Source organism: Hyperolius riggenbachi, chromosome 10, assembly GCF_040937935.1.
Source record: "Hyperolius riggenbachi isolate aHypRig1 chromosome 10, aHypRig1.pri, whole genome shotgun sequence".
Taxonomy (NCBI): Eukaryota; Metazoa; Chordata; class Amphibia; order Anura; family Hyperoliidae; genus Hyperolius; species Hyperolius riggenbachi.
Window position 1 is genome coordinate 156,050,365 of NC_090655.1, and position 26,883 is coordinate 156,077,247.

General features: G+C 45.3%; 1 protein-coding gene across 1 annotated transcript in view; it reads right to left on the minus strand.

Moving 5' to 3' along the window:
- Positions 1-11,807: 11,807 nt before the first annotated feature.
- The window catches only part of NRG3 (neuregulin 3), a 1,594,638-nt gene continuing 1,579,562 nt past the window's right edge, over positions 11,808-26,883 (minus strand). The window contains exon 9 of the mRNA XM_068255045.1: positions 11,808-13,007. Coding sequence (XP_068111146.1) covers positions 12,497-13,007 — 511 coding nt within the window. The 3' untranslated portion in view covers positions 11,808-12,496. The remainder of the gene's footprint in view (positions 13,008-26,883) is intronic.

The window sequence follows — 26,883 nt, forward strand, 5'->3', positions numbered from 1 at the left end:
TTTACATAATCCCTTATCATCATAAGGCCACAAAATTGTCATTTAAAAAGTCTCTGTTTCTAAAATTTAAGAATAACTGAATATGTAACATAAATCTGTCCAGTCAATTCAAGTTAGCCCCTGATCAGTAATCCCATTGCTATGCATTACTGATTTAGCTCATCTTAAACGATCTGACTACATCATAGCGGGCCATTATCAAGCATGTATCTTCCATTTACCAGCAGCATTTTACATGGAACACTAGGATTCATTCCTGAAAACCTTTAATCACAGCGAATGGCACTCGTGACAAAATTACTCACATATCTGTAATCTATTACCTGAATACCACTTCTAATGCATAAGGCAAAACATAGCCTCTGAATTTCATTCTTTCCCAGTCTGTGTGTTGGATCAGTTTTGACCTGGATTAGTTGGTTTAGTTCAGATCACATACAGTGGGATGTGAACGTTTGGGCAACGTTGTTAATTGCCATGATTTTCCTGTGTAAATCGTTGGTTGTTATGATAAAAAATGTCAGTTAAATATATCATATAGGAGACACACACAATGATATTTGATAAGTGAAATTAAGTTTATTGCATTTACAGAACGTGTGCAATAATTGTTTAAATACAATTAGGCAGGTGCATCAATTTGGGCACTGTTGTCATTTTATTGATTCCAAAACCTGTAGAACTAATTATTGGAACTTAAATTGACTTGGTAAGCTCAGTGACCCTGACCTACATACACAGGTGAATCCAATTATGAGAATGAGTATTTAAGGGGGTCCATTGTAAATTTCCCTCCTCTTTTAACTTTCTCTGAAGAGTAGTGTTGGGCGAACACCTGGATGTTCGGGTCCGTTCGCCGAACATGGGCCAGATGTTCGGCATGAACCCCGAACTCCCCCGAACATCTCGCTTTTGGGGGCCCTATGGGGTCGCAGGCATAAGGGGGGAGCATGCCCCGGTCGCGGGGGGGTCGGAAATTCCCCCCACCCCCTCCGCTAGCGCTCCCCCCTCTGCCCGCTTCCCCATACAAAAATTTTGCGTAAAGTTCAATAATACCTTCAGTGGCTGGCTGGCACTGTGGTGTGAGTGAGTAGGAGGAGTCCGAGTAGGACGCGTTGAGGCCGGGCAGCGGGCGGTTCAGCGGTAGTACCCTTGTGGTACTTCTGCCCTTTCTCTGACCTCACGTCCTCTGCATACGAGGGTACGCGTCACGCGTACCCTCGTATGCGTCATCACGTAGAGGACGTGAGGTCAGAGAAAGGGCGGAAGTACCACAAGGGTACTACCGCTGAACCGCCCGCTGCCCGGCCTCAACGCATCCTACTCGGACTCCTCCTACTCACTCACACCACAGTGCCAGCAAGCCACTGAAGGTACTATTGAACTTTACGGAAAATTTTTGTATGGGGAAGCGGGCAGAGGGGGGAGCGCTAGCGGAGGGGGTGGGGGGAATTTCCGACCCCCCCGCGACCGGGGCATGCTCCCCCCTTATGCCTGCGACCCCATAGGGGGGCAGTATTCGGCCGAACAGGGCCCTGTTCGGCCGAACAGGGGCCCTGTTCGGCCTGTTCGGCTGGGCATTGAGCTGTTCGGGCGAACCCGAACTAAAAAGGCCGAACACCATGAGGTGTTCGGCCGAACTCGAATATCACCCGAACAGGGTGATGTTCTGCAGAACCCGAACAGTGGTGAACACTGTTCGCCCAACACTAGTAGCAACATTGGGGTCTCAAAACAACTCCCAAAAGACAAAGATTGTTCACCATCATGGTTTAGGGGAAGGATACAGAAAGCTGTCTCAGAGATTTCAGCTGTCTGTTTCCACAGTTAGGAACATATTGAGGAAATGGAAGACCGCAGGTTCAGTTCAAGTTAAGGCTCAAAGTGGCAGACCAAGAAAAATCTCGGATAAACAGAAGCGACAAATGGTGAGAACAGTCAGAGTCAACCCACAGACCAGCACCAAAGACCTACGACATCATCTAGCTGCAGATGGAGTCACTGTGCATTGTTCAACCATTCGGCACACTTTACAGTTGCTGTATGCAGAGGAAGCATTTTCTCCTCCAACAGCACAAACAGAGCCACTTGAGGTATGCTAATGCTAAAGCACATTTGGACAAGCCAGCTTAATTTTGGAATAAGGTGCTGTGGACTGATGAAACTAAAATTGAGTTATTTGGGCATAGCAAGGGGTGTTATGCATGGAGGAAAAACAACACAGCATTTCAAGAAAAACACCTGTTACCTACAGTAAAATATGGTGGTGGTTGCATCATGCTGTGGGGCTGTGTGGCAAGTGCAGGGACTGGGAATCTTGTCTAAGTTGAGGGACGCATGGATTCCACCCAGTATCAGCAGATTCTGGAGACCAATGTCCAGGAATGAGTGACAAAGCTGAAGCTGCACTGGGGCTGGATCTTTCAACAAGAGAACAACCCTAAACACTGCTCAAAATCCACTAAGGCATTGATGCAGAGGAACAAGTACAACATTCTGGAATGGCCATCTCCGTTCCCAGACCTGAATATAATTGAAAATCTGTGGTGTGAGTTAGAGTCCATGCTCGGAAGCCATCAAACCTGAATGAACTAGAGATGTTTTGTAAAAAGGAACGGTCCAAAATACCTTCAACCAGAATCCAGATTCTCATTGGAACCTACAGAAAGCGTTTAGAGGCTGTAATTTCTGCAAAAGGAAGATCTACTAAATTTGGATTTCATTTCTTCTTTGTGGTACCCACATTTATGCACCTGCCTAATTTATTTTATTTAAACAATTATTGCACAATTCTGTAAATTCAATAAACTTTATTTTACTTCTCAAATATCACTGTGCGTGTCTCCTATATGATATATTTAACTGATATATTTTTTATCATAACAACCAACGATTTACACAGGAAAATTACGACAATTAACGTTTCCCAAACTTTCACATCCCACTGTATATTTAAAAAGTTGACACACACACAGGTTGTTGTAGCAGTGGAAGGCTTGTAGGCAACACAGAGGTGTTATAAGACCAGTGGACTCTCCAACTTAAAGTCAATGCGAATTAATATAGAAAAATCAGCCAGATACCAGAGGGAAGGTTTTGGGTCCTATAGTGCCTTCCAGCTCCTCTCTTGGTCCTTGTTCCAGTGCTGGCTACCCGGTAGCAGTATTCGACCAGTTTGGTCAAATGCTGATGAAACTATACTTAGTGAAACCGGTTGAGCGTGGCGTTCTTGCTGTTGGGTTGGACGGCACTCTGCATCTTATTGAAACGCTGTACATTCATTTCGGTCCCTGTAAAAAGGACCCATATGTGAGTATTGGTTCTTTTTTCTGGATTTTATGATTATTAAACTGCTGCTATATAAGAGAGATATACTTAGATTTGTTTTATTATATTTTTAATCTACTTCAAACTGCAGAAATCTGCTGTGTGGAGACAGATACATTGTATGTCAATGTCGGGGAGGCCAAGCAGGAGAGAGACCAGCTGCAGGCCCGCTTAAGCGATACATAGACCCTGTAATTAAGGTCTATGCCCCTCTGGTAAGCATGATCTTTAAATTCATTGGTGATGGTGGAAGGTTTTCACTGAGAAACAGTACTGAAGTATTTGATTGAAGTTTTTTTGAAAAGCATTGCTGGAATTGCTGGACTTTTAGCTGCTGTTTGAGCCTTATGTTTGGACTGTTGTTTGAACTTGAGCGCTGATATTTTTATATTATTGGTCAAATGCTGCCCTCTCTGCCGCTGAAGGAGGCTTCGGAAGTCTTAGGGAGCCCTAGTGCCCTAGTGCCGCTCCATACTGCGCACAAGCGATCGCCCTCTCTTGCACACTCGCACGTGCACAGTATGGAGCCGCCTGTTTTCAGGAAGACTCGGCTCCCAAAAACTTCCAAAGTCCCCTGCAGCGGAGGATTCAAACAGGGGAGCCAGTGCTTAACAGAGGGGCTTGGGAAAGGTGCGGAAAGGCTCTATAGGATCCAGAACCTTCTCTCTCCTTAGGTAAGTATCTGGCTGATATTTTTTTTTCACTGATTCCCATTGACTTTAAAGAAGTTCCAGTGAATGTCGGAGGTGAATGCCACAAGGTGAATGCCAAAGGAAAAGTGTTTGGGAACAACAGGAACCTAGCATTTTCTCAGATGTCTTGAGGAAAGAAAAATCAGTAACATATTATGATTACAGTGTTATTAGAAAGGGAATCAGGGAATGACATAGAATATTAATGTTATAAGATAATGCACCCTTTGAAAAAACTGTGGTGACAAAAATATGGATGCTGCCATTGCTGAATTACTCCTGAAAGTTTGCCTTTATGCAGATTATTTGACTTTTGTCTTTTGTTTTTTTGTTGTTGTTTTTTACTCAAAGGAAATAAAGTCCTTACCGGGGCCATTTTTGAGCTATTTGTTTCATCAAGCAAGGCAACCTGCATGACCACCAACCACACACATTCACACAACTGGGAAGTGCCCCATTGCAGGAACTTGTATTGTAGTGGCCAATGAATACACTACAGATGATTAGGTCACAGGAACACGGGGATGCTTGAATTCATCACCAGGCACTGAGGTGCTGGAGCACACTACGAGGGCACTGTAAAACTGGGATACACTACACAGGAAAGCTGGGATATACCACAGGAAATACTGCATACCCTACATGGGACACTGGACAGCTGTGATGAACTACAGAGGAATCTTGAAGTCTGGGGAACACTATGGAGGTTGACATTGGAATGCTAGGATAAACACTGTGCGGTGGAGGCTGACTAACTGGGGAGAAATTATATGATCCATTGTAAGACTGGAGGCAATTCATGGGGCACTGAATAGTTTTACAGAGATATAAAGTGAACAAATATTTTTAGTAACTCTTTCCCAACACATGCAGATATATTTTTTACATATTGTACACCTATTCCACACACAGACAGACACACACACTGTACACACACACATACTATGCACATACACTGTATTAATAGTGATGGGCAGAATATCAAATTTGGAGTTCAAGAATTTCCGGTAGGTAATCTCCGTAAAAATTTGTGAGTCTGCCGAATCTGCAAATCATCATCGACTTTAAAGGGCAGGAGAATTTAAGAACCTACAAAGACTGTTTCTGGCTACAAAAGTGATGGAAAAGTTGTTTTAATGGGATTAACACGGTAACACCTGGACGGGGACATGTCAGAGGGGGATTCTTGGCAAACGTCCCACCAAAAATTAAATAGTTGATGCAGAGTTGTGTTTTAATTTTGAAAGGACAGAAATTACATTACATTCCTAAATTGGTGGTATAAAGTGCTTTAAACATCTGGCGTGTGTACATATCAACCAGGTAGTGTAAGGGTTACGCCCGCTTCAAACTGACAGACAAAATACTGCGTTTAACGCACCGCAGTCCGCAAACAACTGCAAATACCTTTAATAATTATGCCAGGTGAACAAGTCTTTGTTTTTACTAGTTGACACCTCCAGGACATAAATGTTAGTCCTCTTGGCAGCAATCTTTGTGTAGTGGTCACCATGCTTGTGCGCACAATCGGGGGAGTGCAGGCCATCACGGTTTTCCAGCTCCTATGGTCAGGCTGAGGTAATGACAGTTAAGTGACCAAAAAAACACTGATTCTGCACTGATGCCTTATACAGGGGGCAGTGGTGGATACCAGATGCCAGTAGTGTTGTGAACGTGGGTTAAGGCTGTGCACTACTAGGACCAGCAGACCTGTCTCCTACAGCACTGAGGTTTTACACAGGGACCAGTGGATACTAGATTCCAGTAGTGGTGTGAAGGTGGGTTATGGTTGGTGCACTAATAGGACCAGCAAACCTGTCTCCAACAGCTAACTTGTGCGCTGGCCACAGAAGAGCAATACAATAGCAAGAAAACAATGTATCAGCCCTAAGAAGGGCTTAACTGTTCAGGACATTATGGTAGCAACACAAATCTGCACTGAAAGGACACAGAACACAGGCCTACCTAACTCTTTCCCTGTCAGCAACACACTGCCCCTGCTCTCACTAAGACAGAAGTCACAGAATGAGTCTAAGATGGCTGTAGTCCTCACTTTTTATAGGGGTGTGTGTGGGGGGTGGGGTCCAAGAGGGGGTGCTGGCTGATTGGCTGCTAACTGTGAGGTAATGGGTCAAAGTTTAGCTCAATGATAGTGCATAGGGGCAAATCGAATCCACCAATTATTCACCTGAGGAGGCAAATGCGAATATGCAATCTTTGCAATTATTTGCCTGGCAAATGCTTTAGCCCACCTCTATGTATAAATACTTTGCACATATACACACACTGTATACATACTGTAAGCTTTAAGCATATGTACACATTGAACCTACACATACATACACACACACACACACACACACAGTGTACACATACGGTACATCACATACAAAATGGCTCTACAAAAACACTGTACACACATTATATACAAGCACATAACGTGTGTACACATATCTACACTATACAGACATACACTGCCCCTATGTACACACTACACTACACACACACACACACACACACACACACACACACACACACACACACACACACACGCACACAATGTATATGTACATACTTTATATATGCACACACACACTGCACATACACACACTACACTCACTCACTATGTTTATACACTGTACACAAACACTGTATATATGCAGTCTCACACAGCCTATGATATCTCTCCTCCCTTCACCCTACCCACTAGCAGCCATGACTTTTCTCTCTTCTCCTTGTAATAGCAGAGCACAGCTCCCTTATGTAAAGGGAGGAGGAGCTGTATGCATGAGATGTCATATGTAATATAGAGGGAGTAATATCACCACCTATATACTGAAGCGTGCCTTTTGTCATTGTCTAGACTTCTTATCCCCAGAAATGCCCCTGCCCAGAAATGGACCCTAATAACACATTATGAATTTGCTCTTACTTTAATGGCAGAATCATTGATTCACATCAGTCACTCAAAGTTCTTAACCCTATATAAAGCAATCAGCATTGGGAGAAGTGCATAGCAGTGGTGTACTCCATATTTTTCTCAGAACACTTCTTTTACAAAAGCATTACTACAGATAGAAAATGACAAAATGAAACCTTTAATGGTTACTAGTAACTTGGGGCCGACATGACACCATGTTGTTACAGGCCTCTCTTATTATGAAGCATACTTATGTGCAGTCTCTACATTCATTTTAGGTACAAGGTTCTATAGTAGCAGGGGTATGTACACACCTATCATCAGTGGTCTCTCCTCCTTTTGCCCACCATAGACAAGATAAGCTTAGGCCCTAGAGCAGCTTAATTAGATGGACTGAGCTGACAGTTCAGAGGAAGTAGCAGTGTGGATTGTTATGGCTATTATATACCCTTGTCTTGAAAGATTTCTTCATGTTTGGTCATGAAAATGACTAAATAAAGCATACAAATCAAATACAATTATTGAAAATATGCCCAGAACACTATATGCTGAATATATTATGATAAAATGGTGTAAACTTTTAGAAATAACATTTCTGAAAGCAAATATTACAAGTGCAAATCATTGCTCATTCTTTGTGTAAATATATTGTATACTCATCCAACATGTTCTCTATCCACTGTGTTCAAGACAACATAAACAGGAACATAATGGCAAAGGTCATACTGGAAAGTGAAAGGCCATGTTTGAACGTGTACTTTAACACATTTAATGAAGGAATAGTTCTTCCACAATATTTGAGTCTCCCATATGAGTCAAGCATCTTAATAATATACTTAATAATATATTCCATGCCTGTATATACAATACTAATGGACAAATTGATAACCGAATGTGGTGATAGTTAATACAGTTTATTATGGTGACACAATAGATCCTAGATTGTGAATATCGCATCCTGATCTAATATTTTAAATGTAGTTTTCACACTGATGTGAAATCTGTGACAAAATGTGATTACCGATTATAACTGAACAAAAACCTTACTTCAACTCTGATAGAAATAGCCCTATACTTAAGCTGTTATAGCATCCCAATCCCAACCAGTTTCCCATGATTAGGCAGAAACTACTGTATGTCACTCAGGAGGGGTAGACATATGATGGTGACTACATCTGTATGTAAAGGTGACTACACGTATTGTACTCTGTGAAATGTTATACCTTAGATTTGATTTGTTAAGATCAGTTACATTAGGCCTTTAGTTGTGAACCAACAACCTTATAATTTAAGCACTGGCAACAACAATCAGGCATCATAGGCATGGTAGTGCTCAGTACTAAGAAACCATTGTAATTGTGCAAATCGTGTTCCCAGCATTGCAAGATCTCTGTACAATGATTCAATTTCCCAGTGGATCAAGGGAAACTAAATGCAAATACTGCATTGCTTTCTTTGTTGCAGAGATGTACTCACTTTCCGTTAGAGAGCCTGATGCTAAAAGTTTCAATTTGCCCATTTTAATCTCAAATAGCCAATCAAATTTATTCAAACTTATTGTTTTTTTTTTAAATTCTATTATGTCTTTTAGTATTGTGACGTGAGGAATCAGGGTAAAGGATGTGAGTGAAATTCTCGTAGATGGAGACAGCAATAAAATCTGAAAAGTGTCCCTAACCCTTTACTACATTATCCACAGCAGAAATAATTGACTGTATTATCGCTTTAAAGTGTACCTAAAGTGTAGTGAAAAGCAATTAAACTGCAAATGGCCTAATGTGACAGTATGCTCATGCTTACATTTTCCTGTTGCGTTTTTCTCCTTTCTTGTTATTATGGGGTTCTTGGCCCCATAATAATGGTCTGTCAAGCTCCAGGCAAAGCCAGACATCAGAGATGCTACCTTACCTGAAGCTTGATCCCTATGTCATGTTAGCCACCCCTTTCCCTCCACAACTTCAATGTAGGGCCTGTTCTCACCTGAGCGGGAATCGCGCGATTCCGCTCAGCGTTCCGCGATTAGCGATCGTGATTAGCGTGCACAGCACGCTAATTGCGATCGCTCCAAAACCGCCGCAGTGTCCAGTGATTTTTTCTGCACTAATCGCCAGAAAATCACTCCCGCAAAACGCCGGCGGTAATCACCGGCGTTCTGTGATTGCAAGTGTTAACGGGCCTGACTGCTGACATCAGTCCACTCCCATAAAACCCTTGAATGGACTAAAAAGCAAAGGGAAGTTGGGTGGGGATTGATATTACACTGTGGTAAGGAGGGGTGGAGCCTGCCTCTGCATCCATGCCAAGTTCTATAGGACTTGGAAGTGTTTGCCATGTGGTTGGGACTTTCACACGCTGATTAGCTGATAAGAGAGACATCCCTATCAGTGGTGAGTAAGCCACAAACCCTGCCTCTCCCTCTCCATCTCTCTCCTCTCTCTTCTATCTCTCTCTCTCTTTCTCCCCCTCCTCCTATTCTCTCTCTCTCCCTCCTCTTCCTATTCTCTCTCTCTCCCTCCTCTTCCTATCCCCTCTCTCTCTCTCCTCCTCTTCCTATACCCTCTCTCTCTCTCTCTCCTCCTCTCTTCGCCCCCTCCCCCTCTCCTCTCCGCCTCTCCTCTCTCCTCTTCCTCCCCTTCTCTCCCCTCTCTTCCTCCATTTCTCTCTATCCCTCTCTCTCTCTCCCTCTGCTCCCCCCCCCCTCCTCTCCTCTTCTCTCTCTCTTCCTCTCCCTCTCTCTTTGTGTCTCTTCTTTCCCCCTACCCTCTTAGCTCTCTCTATATGTCTGACTATTTTTTTTACAAATGTACTTAGTCTCTATGGGGTGTACCTACAGATCACAATGCCCCTCTTTGAAACCTTCATGGGTCACCTCTTTGTAAGTTACTGCCCCCCATCCATCTGTGACGAGTGTTCATCTGATCCCGAACAGGCCTGGGCACCTAGACTTCTTCCTTTCCACCTTCACCAAGGTCTCCTTCTGCTCCCATGGCTATCACCTACCACAGACCCACAAATCAGCGCAGCAGTAGTAATGCTGGGTCTTGCCTCTTCCTGTGGCGTCAGGTCACAGATGCTCTTCCATTGCATCCACTAGATGTAAGCCTTCCTCTCAGCCCAAACATCTCTGCATGTCACATGAAACTCAGACCAAGACTGAGGCCTAGTGGCTGCAGTGGGAGAACATCAGTGATCTAACGCTGGAAGGCATAGGCCCCAGTACTACTTCTGTTCTGCTCTGTGTGATTGTTAATGGAAGATGAGCAGGAAATGGTCCCTGGCGGAGGAGAAAAGGAAGAAGTCTTGGCCCACCCCTGCTACTATCTCTAACATTATCTTCACTGCCACTACACGTAATGCTAGCCTACCCACTGCTACACCTAACACAAGCCTTCCCATCACTACACCTAACACTAACCTCACTGTTGCACAAACTGAGGTGACACAGAGGGGGGCACTTTTTCACTGCGTCATGCTGTGTGCGTCGCTTTCTTTGGTGTCGGAGCCATGCACATTTTTTTACGCTACAGGCACTGGGGTGGGGTGGCTATTGGGTGGGTTCAGCAGCCAGTGGGCCAGTGGGTGGTGCGGCGGGGGCAGGCCTGATGATGTATGGGGGGCCCCACAATTTCTGATGGCGGGCCTGCTGGTATACATTCAGTTACCAGGAAATTAGCCTGTAGTGGCTCTTTTATCCTAGGTGGTTTATAATGCACTAATACATGGGATTATATTTATTGGCTGCTAGGGGCTGGGTTGTGCAATATGGACTAATGATGTTTGTTTTTATAAGGGGGTAGCACTGGGAAAGGGGTGTTTTGAATAGGCACAGCATGTTTAATATTGATCAGCTCATTTTGAGCAATGAAAGTGATGCAATTTTTTGCAAATATCCCATTTGTATTCATTATTCCAAGAATTACACGTGTACTAACAAAGAGGGAGAACCCATTAGGACTGTCCATTTCATCACGTGCAAAATTGAATGTAGAGTTAAAGCCCACTGAAATCAATAGGCTGCTTACAAATTTGTGCACAGTGAAAAAAAATGCCTCCTGAATTTTTTGGGACACCACATCTGGTATACCTACAGCTGTGCAATGTCAGGGGTGTTGGACTTTGATGCAATCTCACACCAGCATGGTGCCGCATCCATTTCAGAAACAGATGTGGCATTCTAGTAGAAATTGAGCCTTAAGGGCCCTTTTCCACTAGCGCGTTTGCGCTGGCCGAATCGTGAAGTCGCAAACCGCTAGCGATTTTACAATCGCTACGGTTTGCTTTTTAACATAGGAATCGCGGTAGGTCATTTCCACTACCGCAATTCGTTTTTGACGGGAACGCGAACGCGCGGCGGAGCGATATTTGCCGCGATTTTGCTATGCAGTACATAGCATAGCAAAATCGTGGCCACAAACGTCGGGAAATCGCCGGAATTGCGATTCAGCAATCGCTAGCGTTCAGCGTGAACGCTAGCAACTGCTAGTGGAAAAGGGCCCTAAGAGAATGTAAGTACAAGTACATGGATCCAGTCTTCATTTACTACTTTTCACTCTATTCCAGGTACACTTGAATGATGGATACATATCTCAGTGGCCATCATCTTCAGGCAGATATTTATATGAATATTCTCACACTTCCAAGTCATGTTGTATCCATGGTGAAATCAATACATTTTGTCTGGACTTTTCCTTTGCTCAGTATATTCTAATTGCTCATCTATAGGAAGCGTTAAACTTCTGACCAAAATTGTTAAGACGGATAGTTTCAGTAAAGGTGAACCGCAAATAAAAAAATATATCATTTAGAAATCTATAGCCCTTATGCTATATTAGTTAGTGATTAAGAAACATAACCTTTATTTTGCTGAAAATTCCAAGTGATTGTATTGAACAAGGATAGCATGCCTGCATCTGAAAAAGTTCTTGGTTTCTTGTCAGGCACCTCTTTTGTTTTCTGAATAGGCAAACAAGTACTTTGGCACATGTGAATGTTAAGTAACCAGAATTACCAAACACAGAAAAAAAAAAAATAACACAACAGGAAAACCGAACACACATGATTATTGTAATTGTTTCATTGGGATATTTTGTGGCATATTTTTTTTACTTTCATTGTCAATAAAATCATATAACAAAATACAGTTATGGTTTCCGAATGATGATGCTTTTGGCCCTTTGAGTGGAGAGATTAATTTACCCCCGGTGGTTGCTCAAAGCTCTTTGCACCTTTAAAAAGGTTGAAGCATTTCAAATCAGTGTACCATATGCATACCAGTTCTCAAAGGTGAGGGGGGGAGGGTCTTAAAATAACAGAATATATCATTTAACACATCAGTGTGCCCAGTGAATGCATTGCCTCTCTTTGAACTTTTCTTTCCCTTAAAAAAATATTTTGTTTAGAAAACACTATGATATGAGGGCGATAGACTATTTGGTTTCTCCTATGTAGATGCTCTTAAATTAATGCATATAAATAATTTGTATCCTCTCTTCTGTTTTGTTTGTGTTCCATTTATTCTTTTACACTAAGCATCAGACAGAAAGGTCCTTTCCCAAAATCACACATGGAGAGTTGAGTCCCTATGCATTTCATTTCTTAAGACAAATTGTGCCTCCTGTTCAGTTTTTTCTTTTGGGCTTAGTGGTAGAAATGCTGTGTTTTCACTGGCACTTTCCTCAATCTCTACGCTGGCCATTTCTAAGTCCTCTGACCGTCTTCTGGCATCAGTCAGAATTCGTATCTGCTCTTGTACAGTTTCCAGTAAAATGTTGACCTCCTTTTGCTCTGCTATAAGACAGTTGCTAGGTACAATGTTCACCTTCACAAGTTCAGTGGAATAGGAGTTTTTGAACAGTTTGATGCCTGTCACTTCAGCAGCATTCTGCATTTGCATGCAGGCATCATCTAGCCCCACCGAGGGTATGATCGGAATGGAACTAGCCCTAGAGGTGGAAAAACCAACGCCGTCCTTTTGAGTCATTTTATTAAAATAGGGTTGTGTATCTTTTGAATGCAGTTGCATATTTCTAGAGTTATCCTGGAGGTGGTTCATATCGGTGGCCGAACACCTAAATGGAAGAAAAACACAAATCAGTGTGGTCTTCAAGAAAAACAACTTATTACCAAAATGTGTTGCATAATGTCATCCTAATAGTCACATTTAAAAACCTGTCATTCACCAAGTATAATGACTTTGTCTCTAGACCAGGGCTGTTACAATCCCGTCCTTGATGGCCGAGGTACTCACACATGAGACTGAATCGGGAAAGGTTTGGTTCATTAAGTAAAGTCTCCATTCTTCAGTACATTCTTCATTTCTTAGTCCATCCTAAACACTAGCATGTATATGGGTCTCGAGGACTGGAGTTGAACAGCCCTGCTCTAGACAATTAAATGGTAATCTAACTTTTAAGCACTTTTCTTAAACTGGCATTGTGAACTAGGACATCAAGAAAGTAATCTTCATAAATAAATTGTTTTGAATCTTTTAGCTTGAACAGGATCTTAAAGTGAACCTCAAGTCGAAGCTCGCCTGGACAGTCATTAACATCTGGGCTGTGTTCTTCTTCTGGCACAAGCACAGTCCTGCTGCACCTGCATAAGCTTGGCCGGGCCTGCGCAGTAACAATACAGCTGTACTTGTGCTCGAAGAGCAGCACGGCCCTGATCAGATTTCTAACAAGCCATTGTCGGAATTCTTTGGGAGGTCCACAAGTGGCAACAGGGGACCGGAGGAAAGGTAAGAAAAGATAAGGGAAAAAAATGTGATGTGCCTGATTCAATTATTTTTATTTTTTTTCACAGGAGATATTTTCACAACTGATTAATAATATACATTTACAGCCCTTGGCAAGCAAAAAAGTGAAGTAAAAAAGTGGTCGCAAATGAACTTATGTTTGAGATTACTTTCCTTGCTTACTTTTTAGTACTTTTTCACTTCATAGATGCTAAAAAGGGTATTTTTAGATGAAATGAGAAAACATCTTCTGCAAAAAATATTAAGAGAAATGTTTAATGAATAAGGGCCAAAGCCACATACACATGTTAAAAGACTTGCCTACAGAGATTCTGGAGTCAATCCCTTAAACTACAGATCGAGGCCAAGTGCTATACAGATATGTCACCTGCAGGCTAGCAATGCATTCTTTTACTATGGCCGATGTTGGAAGGATGATGGCACAGCACATTACAGAACATGAGAGGAACTAGAACAATACCTTCAGCCTGACAATCCAACAGACAATCCAATTCTTGCCAATGCATTGGGGCCATTGCACATTTGATAGTTTTTCTGGCAGAGGGGGCCAAGCCAGAGGCAGAGGAGGACAAGCCACTTTGGCCAAGAACAACCTAACATGTGTACAAAGCCTTAAGCTCAGCCAAGGTGGCCAATAACAACCTCTTCTGCTAAGATTTCAGCAAGTGTACAGCTGCCCCTGACCCCTTCAGATGCTTGGCCAGTGATCTGCCTGTAAAATCCCTTTTTACCAAGTGACAGCCAAGAGCATTGTTGTCCCCACTTACCCTGATGCATGACATCACTGCTTAGTCAGCCACCCCCCTCCTGCATAGGAACAGAACAAGATGCTAGCCTGCATACTAGCAATGCATCTTTACAGCCACAGCCCTCCAATGTTGTCTGATGGATTGGGTGCCAATCCCCATCAGGAGACATGATTTGTATGTATGTACAAGGCTTAAAGGATACCTTAGCCCATAAGTAATTTTGTAATTGATGGTGTGTGTGTGTGTGTGCGCGGAGGAGGAAGGGGAGAGGGAAGAGTGCATAGGCTTTCTACACCTCCCGTGGCCCGGTGCCTGTCTCTGTTGTTCTAATAATAAAAAGCTTCCAGTACAAAGCAGTGGTCGGTGGGGTTGGCACAGTCGTAGTACAGTATGTCCGCAGGAGTATGTGCACACTCCCACGGGAAGACATATTTGGCGCACACAGTCACCGGTGCCCAAGCAAACATACTGCGCATGCGCACACAGTATGTGTGAGTCAGAGGGCATACACACCGGTTATGTCTTCCCGCGGGAGTGCTTGCATACTCCAAAGGACATACTGCGGCTGCACCAACCTCACCGACCACTGCTTTGTATCGGGGGTTTTTAAAGTAAACGGAGACAAACGCCGAGCCACGGGAAATGCGGTAAACCTATGCGCACCTCCCCACAGACCATGTGCACGAACCGATTTCATGCACGCGTTATGACCTGCGGCGTGAACACGGGAAGTTGCAATGTGACGCTGATTAGCAGAGATAGTTCTAATTCATCTGACAGAAGAATGCCTCGGCTGGACGTTACGAAGATTCCAGACGCATTACAACTGAACGCTCTGGAATGCTTTGTCTGATTTGAAAGTTAACATGAAAGTCAAATAGACTTTCATGTTAACTTGCTAAATGCAATCTAGGAGCAATTCTTCAAAATGCATATATCAGCTCCAAGTGTGAAAAAGCCCTTATGCATTTTAATTTGCGACTTTAATGCATCAACATGCATTTAAAATATTTATCCAAAAGTACCCTACTTTTCCAATTTCTTTAACATGTAGACAGGGACGGTTCTAGACTTTTTGCTGCCTGAGGCAAACTTGTGAGGATGCGCCTAACCCCCCCCCCCCCCCCCCTCCCCACCCCGATTTGGAATGATCAAACAGCACCCGGAAATTTTCACCCTTAGCATAGGTGGGTAGCCAGGTATAGGTTCCACATGTATAGGGTAGACAGGTATAGTTGCCCCCAGTATAGGTAGCCAGTGATGGGCTCACGAGTAGTTACGAGATCTCCCCAAGCAATAGATGTATCCATGGACTGTCCCCAGAATCTAGCCAGACGGGATGACACATCACAACCCTTTTTGTCCATGGATGCTGCAAACTGGTTGATATAACAACAGTGACACACACTATGTTATTGCTGCATATTGCTTGCTGAACTTTGCCCTGCAATCCTGTAAACCTGCATGACATTTACAATACCAATTATGTTATATGGGTGATACCTGGAGTCCATAGCATTCCTGTACTGTTGAATTATGAAGAAGTGGATATTTTAGGACCACCATCATGAATATATGAATTTGAGAGAGTGAATGCAAGATCTTTTCGGACATTGATTGATTTTTCTTGGATTTATTCATGACTAATTTGGTCTGCAGGCCTCAGACAGGTATCATTATATCCTTTGATCACAAGTTACAAAGTAGCATGCTCAAACTAAGATAGGGTGCACATAGAGGCGTTTGCTTGGATACCCTAATAGGGATATTTTTAGCATATGCATTTTAAGATGTTGTAAAGCATATTCTTTTTTAACCCACAGCAGACAATTTTGTTGGATGATTTATGTTCCTTTAATAGTATCCCAGTATCCTTGTTTAGATACCATTTGGGTTGTTCAAGTGAGGTCAGTGTACCTTAGATTTATTACTACATTATATAAATGAAATATTCATTTGTTTTTTCATTTTTGCAGCTGCCTTAAGATCTTCTGTTTGAAAAGGTTTTTTTTTTAATATTTCACACGAACAGATTATTGCTGACAAAATTACGCCGTATTTTTTGTTCAAACAACAAATATGTGAAAAAAAGAATATGATACAATTCATAGGCGTTTTTCTGTAGTGCTGTCAATGCAATCATTCTTATGAAATGCTATGTGAATGCTGTTACCATAGGCACATGAGACAGGCTTATTGCTTACCACATTTGGAAACAACTAGTTCAATATCTCACAACTAGAACAGCTGCTGTCTAAATAACACTCAATCAGAATGCCTCCTACTCAATCAAATGTAAACTCTGACACCCTCGGTTTTCAGTCACTCTGCAATACAGCAGCGTGACTTGCATAAAAATACATCATTTGTTTAAAGCTCTCATTAGATAACGGACTTTCCACTGCTTAATTAGCAGTGTGCTAAGTGTTAAACTGTTATTAAGTCTACTCTTTAACCTCAAAGCTGTCAGATCTCATAACAAATAATGAAGCCTGGCAGCCCTGCAATAAAAGCCTGGCTTGTCAGGTGTGATAAGAAATACAGACAGATGGAACAAAATTGCAGAAGTCGAAATATCTAAGCAATTAAAAATGCCAATCTAGACATTTTGTTCTTTGTTGGAAACACTGCAGACTTTATTTTTATGATTTTGTAACAGATTTCCATCAGATGCCTGGCCCTTGATGACAACCTTTGAGTATATAAAGAGAAAGGCATGAACATTACTTCGTGTTGGGCAAGTATACGCCAATCAAACTAAGAATTTCCTTTCATCAAAACTTTTTTTTTAAGGCGTAAGTAGTCATACACAGTTTTTAGAATAAATAATTGTATAACATGTAAAATAAAGTGCAGCAGAAAAAAGAAGGTGCTGCTGATATTCTATTATTGAGTGCTAGATAATTGTCATAACAGATTACAAAAGAATTACCATACTAATATTCTATTATTGCTTTACCAAACTTTTCCTCTAACACTAACCCCACTGACCTACTCCGTCCTAATGCTAATCTGCTGATATCTAAGCCTGACACTAACCTACCCCTACCTACTCCTAGCACTAACCAGCCCCTTACCTATGCCTAATGCTAATTTACCGCTGTACACTCCCAACACTAACCCCCCTTACTTACTCCTAATGTTAACCTACCACTATCTAAGCTTAACACTAACCTACCCCTAACACTAACTTAATTAGTGTTAGGGAATCATGAAGTGAAGGGGGAGATCTGCAACTCTCCACTCTGTTGGCTAGCAGCAGGGCTGGGACAAGGTTCTCCAGCACTAGAGGCTGGGATTCCAATCTGCCCCCCCCCCCCATATTGGCCATTGCTCCCAACTTTTGAAACCAGGAAAAAGGGACTCTATGATCCAACCCTGGCCACACCCTAATTTCATATATACCACACCCCTCTCCTATAAAGTTCCCTGGTGTCTGTTGATGGTCCTCTCTCTCTTTATTATCTAGCTTTCCCGATGTCTAGTGGCTCTCCCTTCGTCAAAAAGCCTCCCTAGTATCTAATGGTTCCCTGTCCTGTGCTCCATTAGCCTCAGTATTTTCAGTAGAGTATGGGTGCAGCAGTAGCTCTCACCTTCTCTGGGTGCTCAATGTCCGTTCATCTACTACAAATCACTGCTCGCTCTCTGGCCAGCATTCCAAACTTCTCAAATTGTGTGTAATCCTGCTATGCAGGAGAATCAGGCACTGGAGTGAGTGGTGAGCAGCAGAGGACATTGCTGGAGTCCTGAGGAGGTAAGATAAGCATGGCTACTGCTGCGCCCCTACTCTGCAGCAAATACTGGGGCTGTGGTGAGCACAGGGTGGCGGGTGCAAACCCCCCAATCAGGAAGGTATGCGAGATGCATTGATGGGATACTGGAGCGTTAACATCCTAAAACTGTATGAATGGGAGCTATCAGGCACAGATAACCCAGAGAATTACAGAGTCCCCCAGGCCATAATGAGCACTTTCAGTATAGTTTTAAACAATAATGCTGGAGTATATACAAATTAGCATTCCAGAGCAAGCAGCCTGTGTCCAGAGGAGTATGCACATCTGTAGGGATGCTGGGTCCCCTCACATGCTCCTCACATTCCTTCTTCTTATCTGCTTGTTTCCTAGCTGAGCAGGGTCGGGTGACAGCGGTGCCAACACGCAGCATTTGCCTGATGCTGTATAACTCGGGGTCCGTTAAAAATGGCGCCAGTTATCGTAGTTAAAAAACGGCGCCCCATAGAGAACCACTATCGCTAGTTATTTTTCGTTTTTGACGGCTAAAAAACGGTGGCGGGCTTTAAAAACGATATTTATCGTTTATATTTATATTTGTATTGCTCCCAAACGATATTTTTCGTTTTAACCCTTGCTTTGCTGCCGTTTGGAAAATATCTGCCCGCCGGCTTTAATGTTTAATAGCAAAGCCCCCTTAAAAGCTAAAAACACCAAATTTGCAGGGAATGTTAAGAAGAAAATTGTGAACAAGAGGACATTTTTTTTTTCAAAAAGACCTTATAGTTTTTGAGAAAATCGATTTTGAATATTCTTCTTCTGACCGTGGGAAAATTAAACGCCCGCCGACTTTAGCGGTTAATAGCTAAGCACCTTTGAATGCCAGAAACACCAAATGTGTAGGGAATGTTAAGAAGAATAGTGGGAACACGAAGAAAAAAAATTGTTCAAAAAGACCTTATAGTTTTTGAGAAAATCGATTTTAAATCTTCAAAGAGGAAAATGTATCTATTTAAATCGCGTACTGACATTTCCGCGGCGGAAACAATTCCCGCCGACTTCAGCAGTTAATAGCAAAGTCCCCTTAAATCCTAGCAACACCAAATTTGCAGGATATGTTCAAAAGATACTGGGAAACAATATGTAAAATAAAAAATGAAAAATTTTATTTATTTTTTTGTTTAAATTTAAATTTTTGGGTTATGTTCAGAGTGTGGGAAATTTTTTTGAAAAAAATGACATGGGGTCCCCCCTCTCGAGCCTCTGTAACCCCTTGTCTCCCATGCAGGCTGGGATAGCCAGAATGTGGAGCCCCGGCCGACTGGGGCTTCGCACCCTGAGCAATACCAGCCCACATGGTCCATGGTATGGGGGGGCTTCGGGGGGGAGGGGCGGCCAAGCCTTCCCCTCCCCCCCGGAGCCCTTGTCCAATCCATGGACAAGGGGCTCTTCCCCACCTCCGGTGCCCCAGGAGGAGATGGGGCGACGACTCCCTGGGGGGGGGGGGGTCATGGTGACATCTGGGAGTCCCCTTTAAGAAGGGGAACCCAGATGCCTGCCCCCTCCCAGGAGAAATGAGTATAGGGGTGCAAAGTACCCCTTACCCATTTCCATAAAGGGTTAAATGAAATAAAAACACAACAACGAGAAAAGTCCTTTAATGTTCTAAATTAACCAGAAATACTTACCTGTACCTTTAAGAAAAAAATCCCACGCCATTATCCTCGGAAAAGGTCCCGCGCTATAATCTGTTATGTCCCACGACGACAGTATCCTCTGTCTTGCGATCTTCAGAAATACTTACCTGTACCTTTAAGAAAAAAATCCCACGTCAATGACAGTATCCTCTATCTTGCGACCTTCTGTTACATCTTGATTGAAGATCTCCGCCGCCCCGACGCCACACACGCCGTCTCCGCCACACTGCTCTTAGCTATACTTAGTATAGCTAAGAGCAAAAAGCATCTTTAAATTTTAGCTCCATTGGTTCCTTAACAGACCAATGGGGATCAGGAGGATCCCCATTGGATGATAAGGAACCAATGGGGAGCCTTGGAGCCAAAATTTAAAGATGCTTTTTGTTCTCAGCTATACTAAGTATAGCTGAGAGTGCATCTATATAGACGCATTAGCGCTAGCTGCCGCTGCCCTCCCTGCCTCTCTCACACCTGTCACCCTCACCCTCACCCATGCTGGCACCCATGGGTGCATTGGGTGCCAGCATGGGTAAGGGTGACAGGTGGGGGGAGGCAGGGAGGGCAGCGGCAGCTAGCGTTAATGCGTCTGTATAGACGCACTCTCAGCTATACTTAGTATAGCTGAGAGCAGTGCGGCGGAGGCGGCGTGTGTGGTGTCGGGGCGGCGGAGATCTTCAATCAAGATGTATCAGAAGATCGCAAGATAGAGGATACTGTCGTGGGACCTAATTGGCGTGGCAATTTTTTCTTAAAGGTACAGGTAAGTATTTCTGGTTAATTTAGAACATTAAAGGACTTTTCTCGTTGTTGTGTTTTTATTTCATTTAACCCTTTATGGAAATGGGTAAGGGGTACTTTGCACCCCTATACTCATTTCTCCTGGGAGGGGGGCAGGCATCTGGGTTCCCCTTCTTAACCTCCTTGCCGGTTTTCCCGACCTGAGCTCGGGGTAGAAAAAAGAAGCTATTAGCGGTGATCCCGAGCTCAGGTCGGGGTAGGCATTGCAGAGCTTTACTTGTAGTTGTGGAGTCCCGCGCGCGATCTCGCTGAGCAGCGAGACTCCAGCCTTTCTCCCCGGCAGTGTGGGGTCTTTCCCTGGCCACCGGGATCCCCTATGTCCCCGCTATTCTTCCGGGGATCCGGCAGCCAGTTGGAGCAGCGCAGCCGTGGTGATGGCAGCAGAGCGGTGGTGGCAGCGTGACCTCATCAGGGGCGGGGCTAATATTGAAAACGAACTTCTCTATATTAGAGAAATATAGAGAAGTTTGTTTATATGTATATTAGCGCCATCTTGTGGGCAAAGAGAAAACTGCAGCACAGGAGCCCAGGAAGGTACATTTTTTTTTTTATTTTGCTGCAGATCTCCCTGCCAGAATGATTTTTTTCAGGTTTTAGGGTCTGAAAAAGTGAAAAAAATTGCACCGCTTTTAGACCCTAAAATCTGGAAAGAATCAGACCGCCAAGGAGGTTAAAGGGGACTCCCAGATGCCACCATGAACCCCCCCAGGGAGTCGTCGCCCCCACCTCCTCCTGGGGCACCGGAGGTGGGGAAGAGCCCCTTGTCCATGGATTGGACAAGGGCTCCTGGGGGGAGGGGAAGGCTTGGCATGGGAGACAAGGGGTTACAGAGGCTCGGGAGGGGGGACCCCACGTCATTTTTTTCAAAAAATTTCTACACTCTGAACATAACCCAAAAATTTAAATTTAAACAAAAAATAAATAAAAATTTTCAATTTTTTTTAAATATTGTTTCCCAGTATCTTTTGAACATATCCTGCAAATTTGGTGTTGCTAGGCTTTAAAGGGACTTTGCTATTAACTGCTAAAGTCGGCGGGAATTGTTTCCGCCACGGAAATGTCAGTACGCGATTTAAATAGATACATTTTCCTCTTTGAAGATTTAAAATCGATTTTCTCAAAAACTATAAGGTCTTTTTGAACAATTTTTTTTCTTCGTGTTCCTACTATTCTTCTTAACATTCCCTACACATTTGGTGTTTCTGGCATTTAAAGGGGCTTTGCTATTAACCGCTAAAGTCGGCGGGCGTTTAATTTTCCCACGGTCAGAAGAAGAATATTCAAAATCGATTTTCTCAAAAACTATAAGGTCTTTTTGAAAAAAAATGTTTCGTCTTGTTCACAATTTTCTTCTTAACATTCCCTGCAAATTTGGTGTTTTTAGCTTTTAATGGGGGCTTTGCTATTAAACATTAAAGCCGGCGGGCAGATATTTTCCAAACGGCAGCAAAGCAGGGGTTAAAACGATAAATATCGTTCAGGCAGGACAAAAAAAAAAGTTTTAAAAGGATAAATTTTGTTTAAAAGGTCTGCACTATTTTAACCTTTAAAACGATAAATATCGTTTTAAACATATATCGGGCAGAAGGGGGCGCCATTTTTTTGCCGGCGCCATTTTTCACTAGACGCGTATAACTCAGCTCAGGATAGTAAGGAAAGAGAGGCTCTAACAACTGCTACACAAATGATTCTACAGAAGCTTCAGCTCGGAACAGCACAGCTATAAGTACCTGACGTGTAGCTGCTTCCTGCAGCCACAGGCACGTTTCCCTGAGTTCTGCCACCAGGAAGTGCCATCTCCCTGACTGACACCAGCTCCAGCCTATCCAGTCACACTGCCGGCATGGAGCTCCGCCCACCCACTGCTCCGTCCAACCAGCTAGCGGCCCTGCTGTTATAGTGAGAGCTGGAGCGGGCAGAGCTAAACAGTGTGACATGGGACGGTTGTGCTATAGAGCCAGGAGGGCGGGGGGGGGGGGGGGGGGGCAGTGAGCGCACCACAAGTTCCGAAAGGGAGAGATTAGATATAGATGTCGGCTCCCCTCTCCCCGCCCCTGCAGCCCTGCGCTCATAGGCTGGAGCCCACCCAGCCTCTGCCCGGCTCTGGCTAGCAGGGTTGCTCATCCGGATTCCGGATATCCGACCATTTTTATGCTATCCGGCCGGATCCTGGATACCTGGGCCCAAATCCAGATAACTTTATGCGGATATTTGGCAGCATACCCGGATATCCGCGGATATCCGGCGGATATCCAGATCCGAATGCTGTAACTAAGGAGATGACGTCATTGAGCCAATCAGAGGGCTCCCAGCAGAAGCCCTAGCAACCAATCAGAGAGGGGAACTCTGGCCAGCCCCCCCCCCCCCCCCCCCCGTATATAAAGCGGCGGCCATGATGGAAATAGTCGTCCTTGCTTAGACTGCCACTGAGAGAGATCTCCAGTGTTGTGTTTGGCTAAAGCAAGTGCATACCTGTGTAAAAACCCAGCGTTTTTGCAGCTTAACACCTGTACTATAAGACTGTTGTATTGTTGTGTAGATAGCTAGTTGTGTTGTGATTTTAGTTAGTGTGTGTCAGTCTCTGTGCTGCTGCTTCAGGCTGCAGCAGCTCTCTAGGTCCAGTCTGTGTCTGTGTGTGTGCTGTTGTGCAAACAGGCCAGCCCTGTGCTATTAGCCTTTAGCTATTAGCTATTAGTATTATTATTATTAGCCTTAGTTTAGGGAATAGGATTACTGTGCTATTGTGTGTAGTTAGTACTGCAGTTAGTTGTTAGCGTAGTACTGTGTTATCTTACTACAGGTTACTGCAGTGCTGCTGTCTGTGCTGAGTGCCAGTGTGTGTGACAGTCTAGACCAGTGATGACTAACCTTGGCACTCCAGCTGTGACAAAACTACAAATCCAATCACGCCTCTGCCTCCCCCAGTTATGCTTAGAGCTGTCAGAGTATTGCAATGCCTCATGGGACTTGTAGTTCCACTACAGCTGGAGTGCCAAGGTTAGCCATCACTGATCTAGACCATTAGTGTGCACACTGTCTTCTACTCTGCTGTCTGTCACTCAGTGCTGATTAAACTCCAACATCAATTTCAATAAAGTAAAAGTACCCCACCTCCATCTCATCAATCATCCATCACACAAACTTCAACTTGTACTATCATGTCCGCTGGAACTGGCACCTGGGGAAAGAGCAAGGGCAAGAAGAGAGGGAACCGCCAGCAGTTCTGCCGCACCAATGTCCATTCCGCAGGTAGCCACTGCCCGTGGATGCACTGGGCACCCAGCTGATAGGGGAAGTCACGATGCAGAAGCGCAGCAGCGTGTAGCGGAAATTTTTGAGCAGGGTCGGCGCCGGAAATTGGAGGAGAAAGACGCCAAGCCTGTGATGCAGCTTATGGTGGATGAGCAGGGCACCACCAGCTCTACAACAGAGAGCTCCACCCCCACCACCACTCCTGTTCGCAAGAGCAGCCGCCCAGCAGCAGTGCATGGGGACTCATCGGTCATGTCAACCCCAGTGGGCAGCCTACCCTCAGTCAGTGCGCTCTTTAGCACAGACCACGCAAGCGCAATCAGGGCTGTTACCACTGAGTTTGAGGGGGATAGTCTGGGCAAAATGGGATATGTGGCTGAGTCACAGATGGTGACGGTGATTGTTGGGGGGCACTGGCGTAACAATAGGGCCTGCAGCCCCTGCTCCCGTGGGGGGGGGGGGGGGCTGCATGCTCTATTGGTACGCCAGAGGGGGGGGGGTGACCCACAGCTTGCTGCTTCATCTTCTGCCGCTACCACCAGCCACACCACTCAACTCCAGGCCCCAACCTCTGCAGGGAGAAAACCAGCAGCAGCAGCCCAATCAGGGCGTAAGGGGAAATTTGTATCCCCAATCTGGCATTTCTTTGATCTGCCATCAGTTGACAGCAAGTTTTTCACCTGTAAGGTGTGCCAGGTGAAGCTGAGCAGAGGTTGCAACCCCTCCAACTATGGCACCTCCAGCTTCATAAACCACCTGGCAAATAAAAATTTCATTGAGCATGAGGAGTTCAAGAGGCTGAAGGAAGCTGGTGCTGGCAGTGTTCAAGCCAAAACCACCACCACCAGAACCCCCTTTGCCACTCCTGCTGACACTGAGGCCTGTTCAGGCAGCCAGTCCTCAGTGGTCTCCTCTGCTCCCTCCTTGGCTTCCCGTGCAAGCCAGAAGCGACACCAGGCCCTGCTGAGCGAGTCGTTTGTCATCAAGGCTCAGCCTCCCAGCAGCCCTCGCATCCGGCAGCTCAACGGTCTGCTTGCACGGGCCATGTCCTCCCAACTCCTCCCATATTCCTTTGTGCAGGAGGGGAGCAACATGCGTGCACTTCTGCAGTGTGCAGCGCCGGATTGGCCTGTCCCCAGCTGGCACTATTTTTCACAAACGGCCATGCCAGCACTACACCGCTTTGCGATGGCCAACGTGAAACGTGGGCTTGATCATGCGGTGGGTGAGCGGGTCCATGTGATTATGGACTCGTGGAGCAGCTGTTTCGGGACAGGCCGGTACATTTATTTTATGCCGCACTGGGTCAGTTTGGTGGAAGGGGGTGAAGAGGGGATAGCAGCATCGTCAAGCCAGTAGGTGGTGCCACCCCACAGCAGGGTCAGGGGAAGTGCAGCAGGTTCCTCTGCTCTGGTTCCACCCTTTGGCAAACCCACCGCCGCCAAACGCCCCTGCCTCAGCAGCAGTGTGAAGGCCTGCCACTGCCAAGCGATGCTGGAGATGGTCAGCCTGGGGAAGCAAAGCCTGACAGCAGACCACATCCTGGCCAATCTCCAACAGCAGGAGAGGCGTTGGCTGACCCCCAGAGGCCTCAGAGTCGGAGAGGTGGTGTCTGAAAATGGGGCCAAGCTGGTTGCTGCCATCCATCAGGGAGGCCTCATCCACATCCCCTGTCTGGCCCACATCCTGAACCTGGTGGTGCAGAAATTCCTGGGCACCTACCAGGGGATGGAGCCACTTTTGAAAGGGGCGCGGAAAACGGTGGGTTATTTACGCCGCTCGGGCGGTTCCTCAGTTGCCCTGGAAGCCGTACAGGAGGAGCTGAACCTGCCACGGCACGTCTGATCATAGACGTTCAAACACGGTGGAATTCCACCCTGGCCATGTTGGAACATCTGGTTGAGCAGGGGCAGGCTGTCAACCATTACTTGGCCAAAGCCACCGCCGATGCCACCGTGTTAAGGACCAGCCACCTCCCGGAGATCATACGCAGTGCTGATTGGAGAAAAATGCAGCTGGTGTGTTTGGTCCTGGCACCCTTCCTGGAGGCCACCAACATGGTCAGCCGGGACCATGCATCAGTTTGTGAGTGGGTGACCATGGTGTGCATGCTGCACAAGGCCCTCGATGGTCTGATGGAAGTGGGAGAGAAAGACTTGATCCAGCAGGAGCAGCAGCCACCTGCACAGTCCACCTCTGTGCGGCAGAAGGAGGAGGAGGAGGATGAAGTTGAGGAATTGGAGTTGGAGGCGTTGGAGGTCCCTGACCTTGAGGATGAGGACGCACAGCCGAGTGCAGCTGCAGTGGTGAGGGGGTGGAGAGAGCAGGGGGCGGCTGAGGAATCAGAGGAGGAGGACAGCAATGGGGGTGATGAAGATCCTGTGCCAGCAGATATGGCAGCCCTCTTCCCCATGGCAGCGGATATGTTGCAGTGCCTGCACAGGGACCCAAGGGTCAAACAGATGCGTGATCGGGAGGACATGTGGATCACCCTGATGCTGGACCCACGGCTGCAGCAGGAGGAGACCCTGTGCGCCAAATGAGGTAGTTGCAGTGGTCCCTGGTTCGGCGCTTGGAGGAAGCCTTCCCCCAGACTTCCCAACCCCCCTACTGTCACAGTCCAGCCAGCACAGCAGCAGGTGCCTGCGTCCTTCAGCAGCAGGCACCCATCAAACCTACTGTCTGTACACCACGCCGGTACAGCTGCCAACTTAGTAGGTGCCTGCAGCAGCATTTGGCTCTCAAAGCCAGAACCAGCGCCTGCCCGGGTGGCAGACTATATGGGGTCCTACAGTGGCCTTGAGAGCGACACCACTGTGGACCCCTTGGATTACTGGGTCAAGCACCTTGATATTTGGAACGAGCTGGAGCAGTACGCCCTGGAACTCCTTGCTTGACACCCTTCCAGCGTGTTGTCCGAAAGGTGCTTCAGTGCGGCCGGTGGCACCACGCACGTTCAA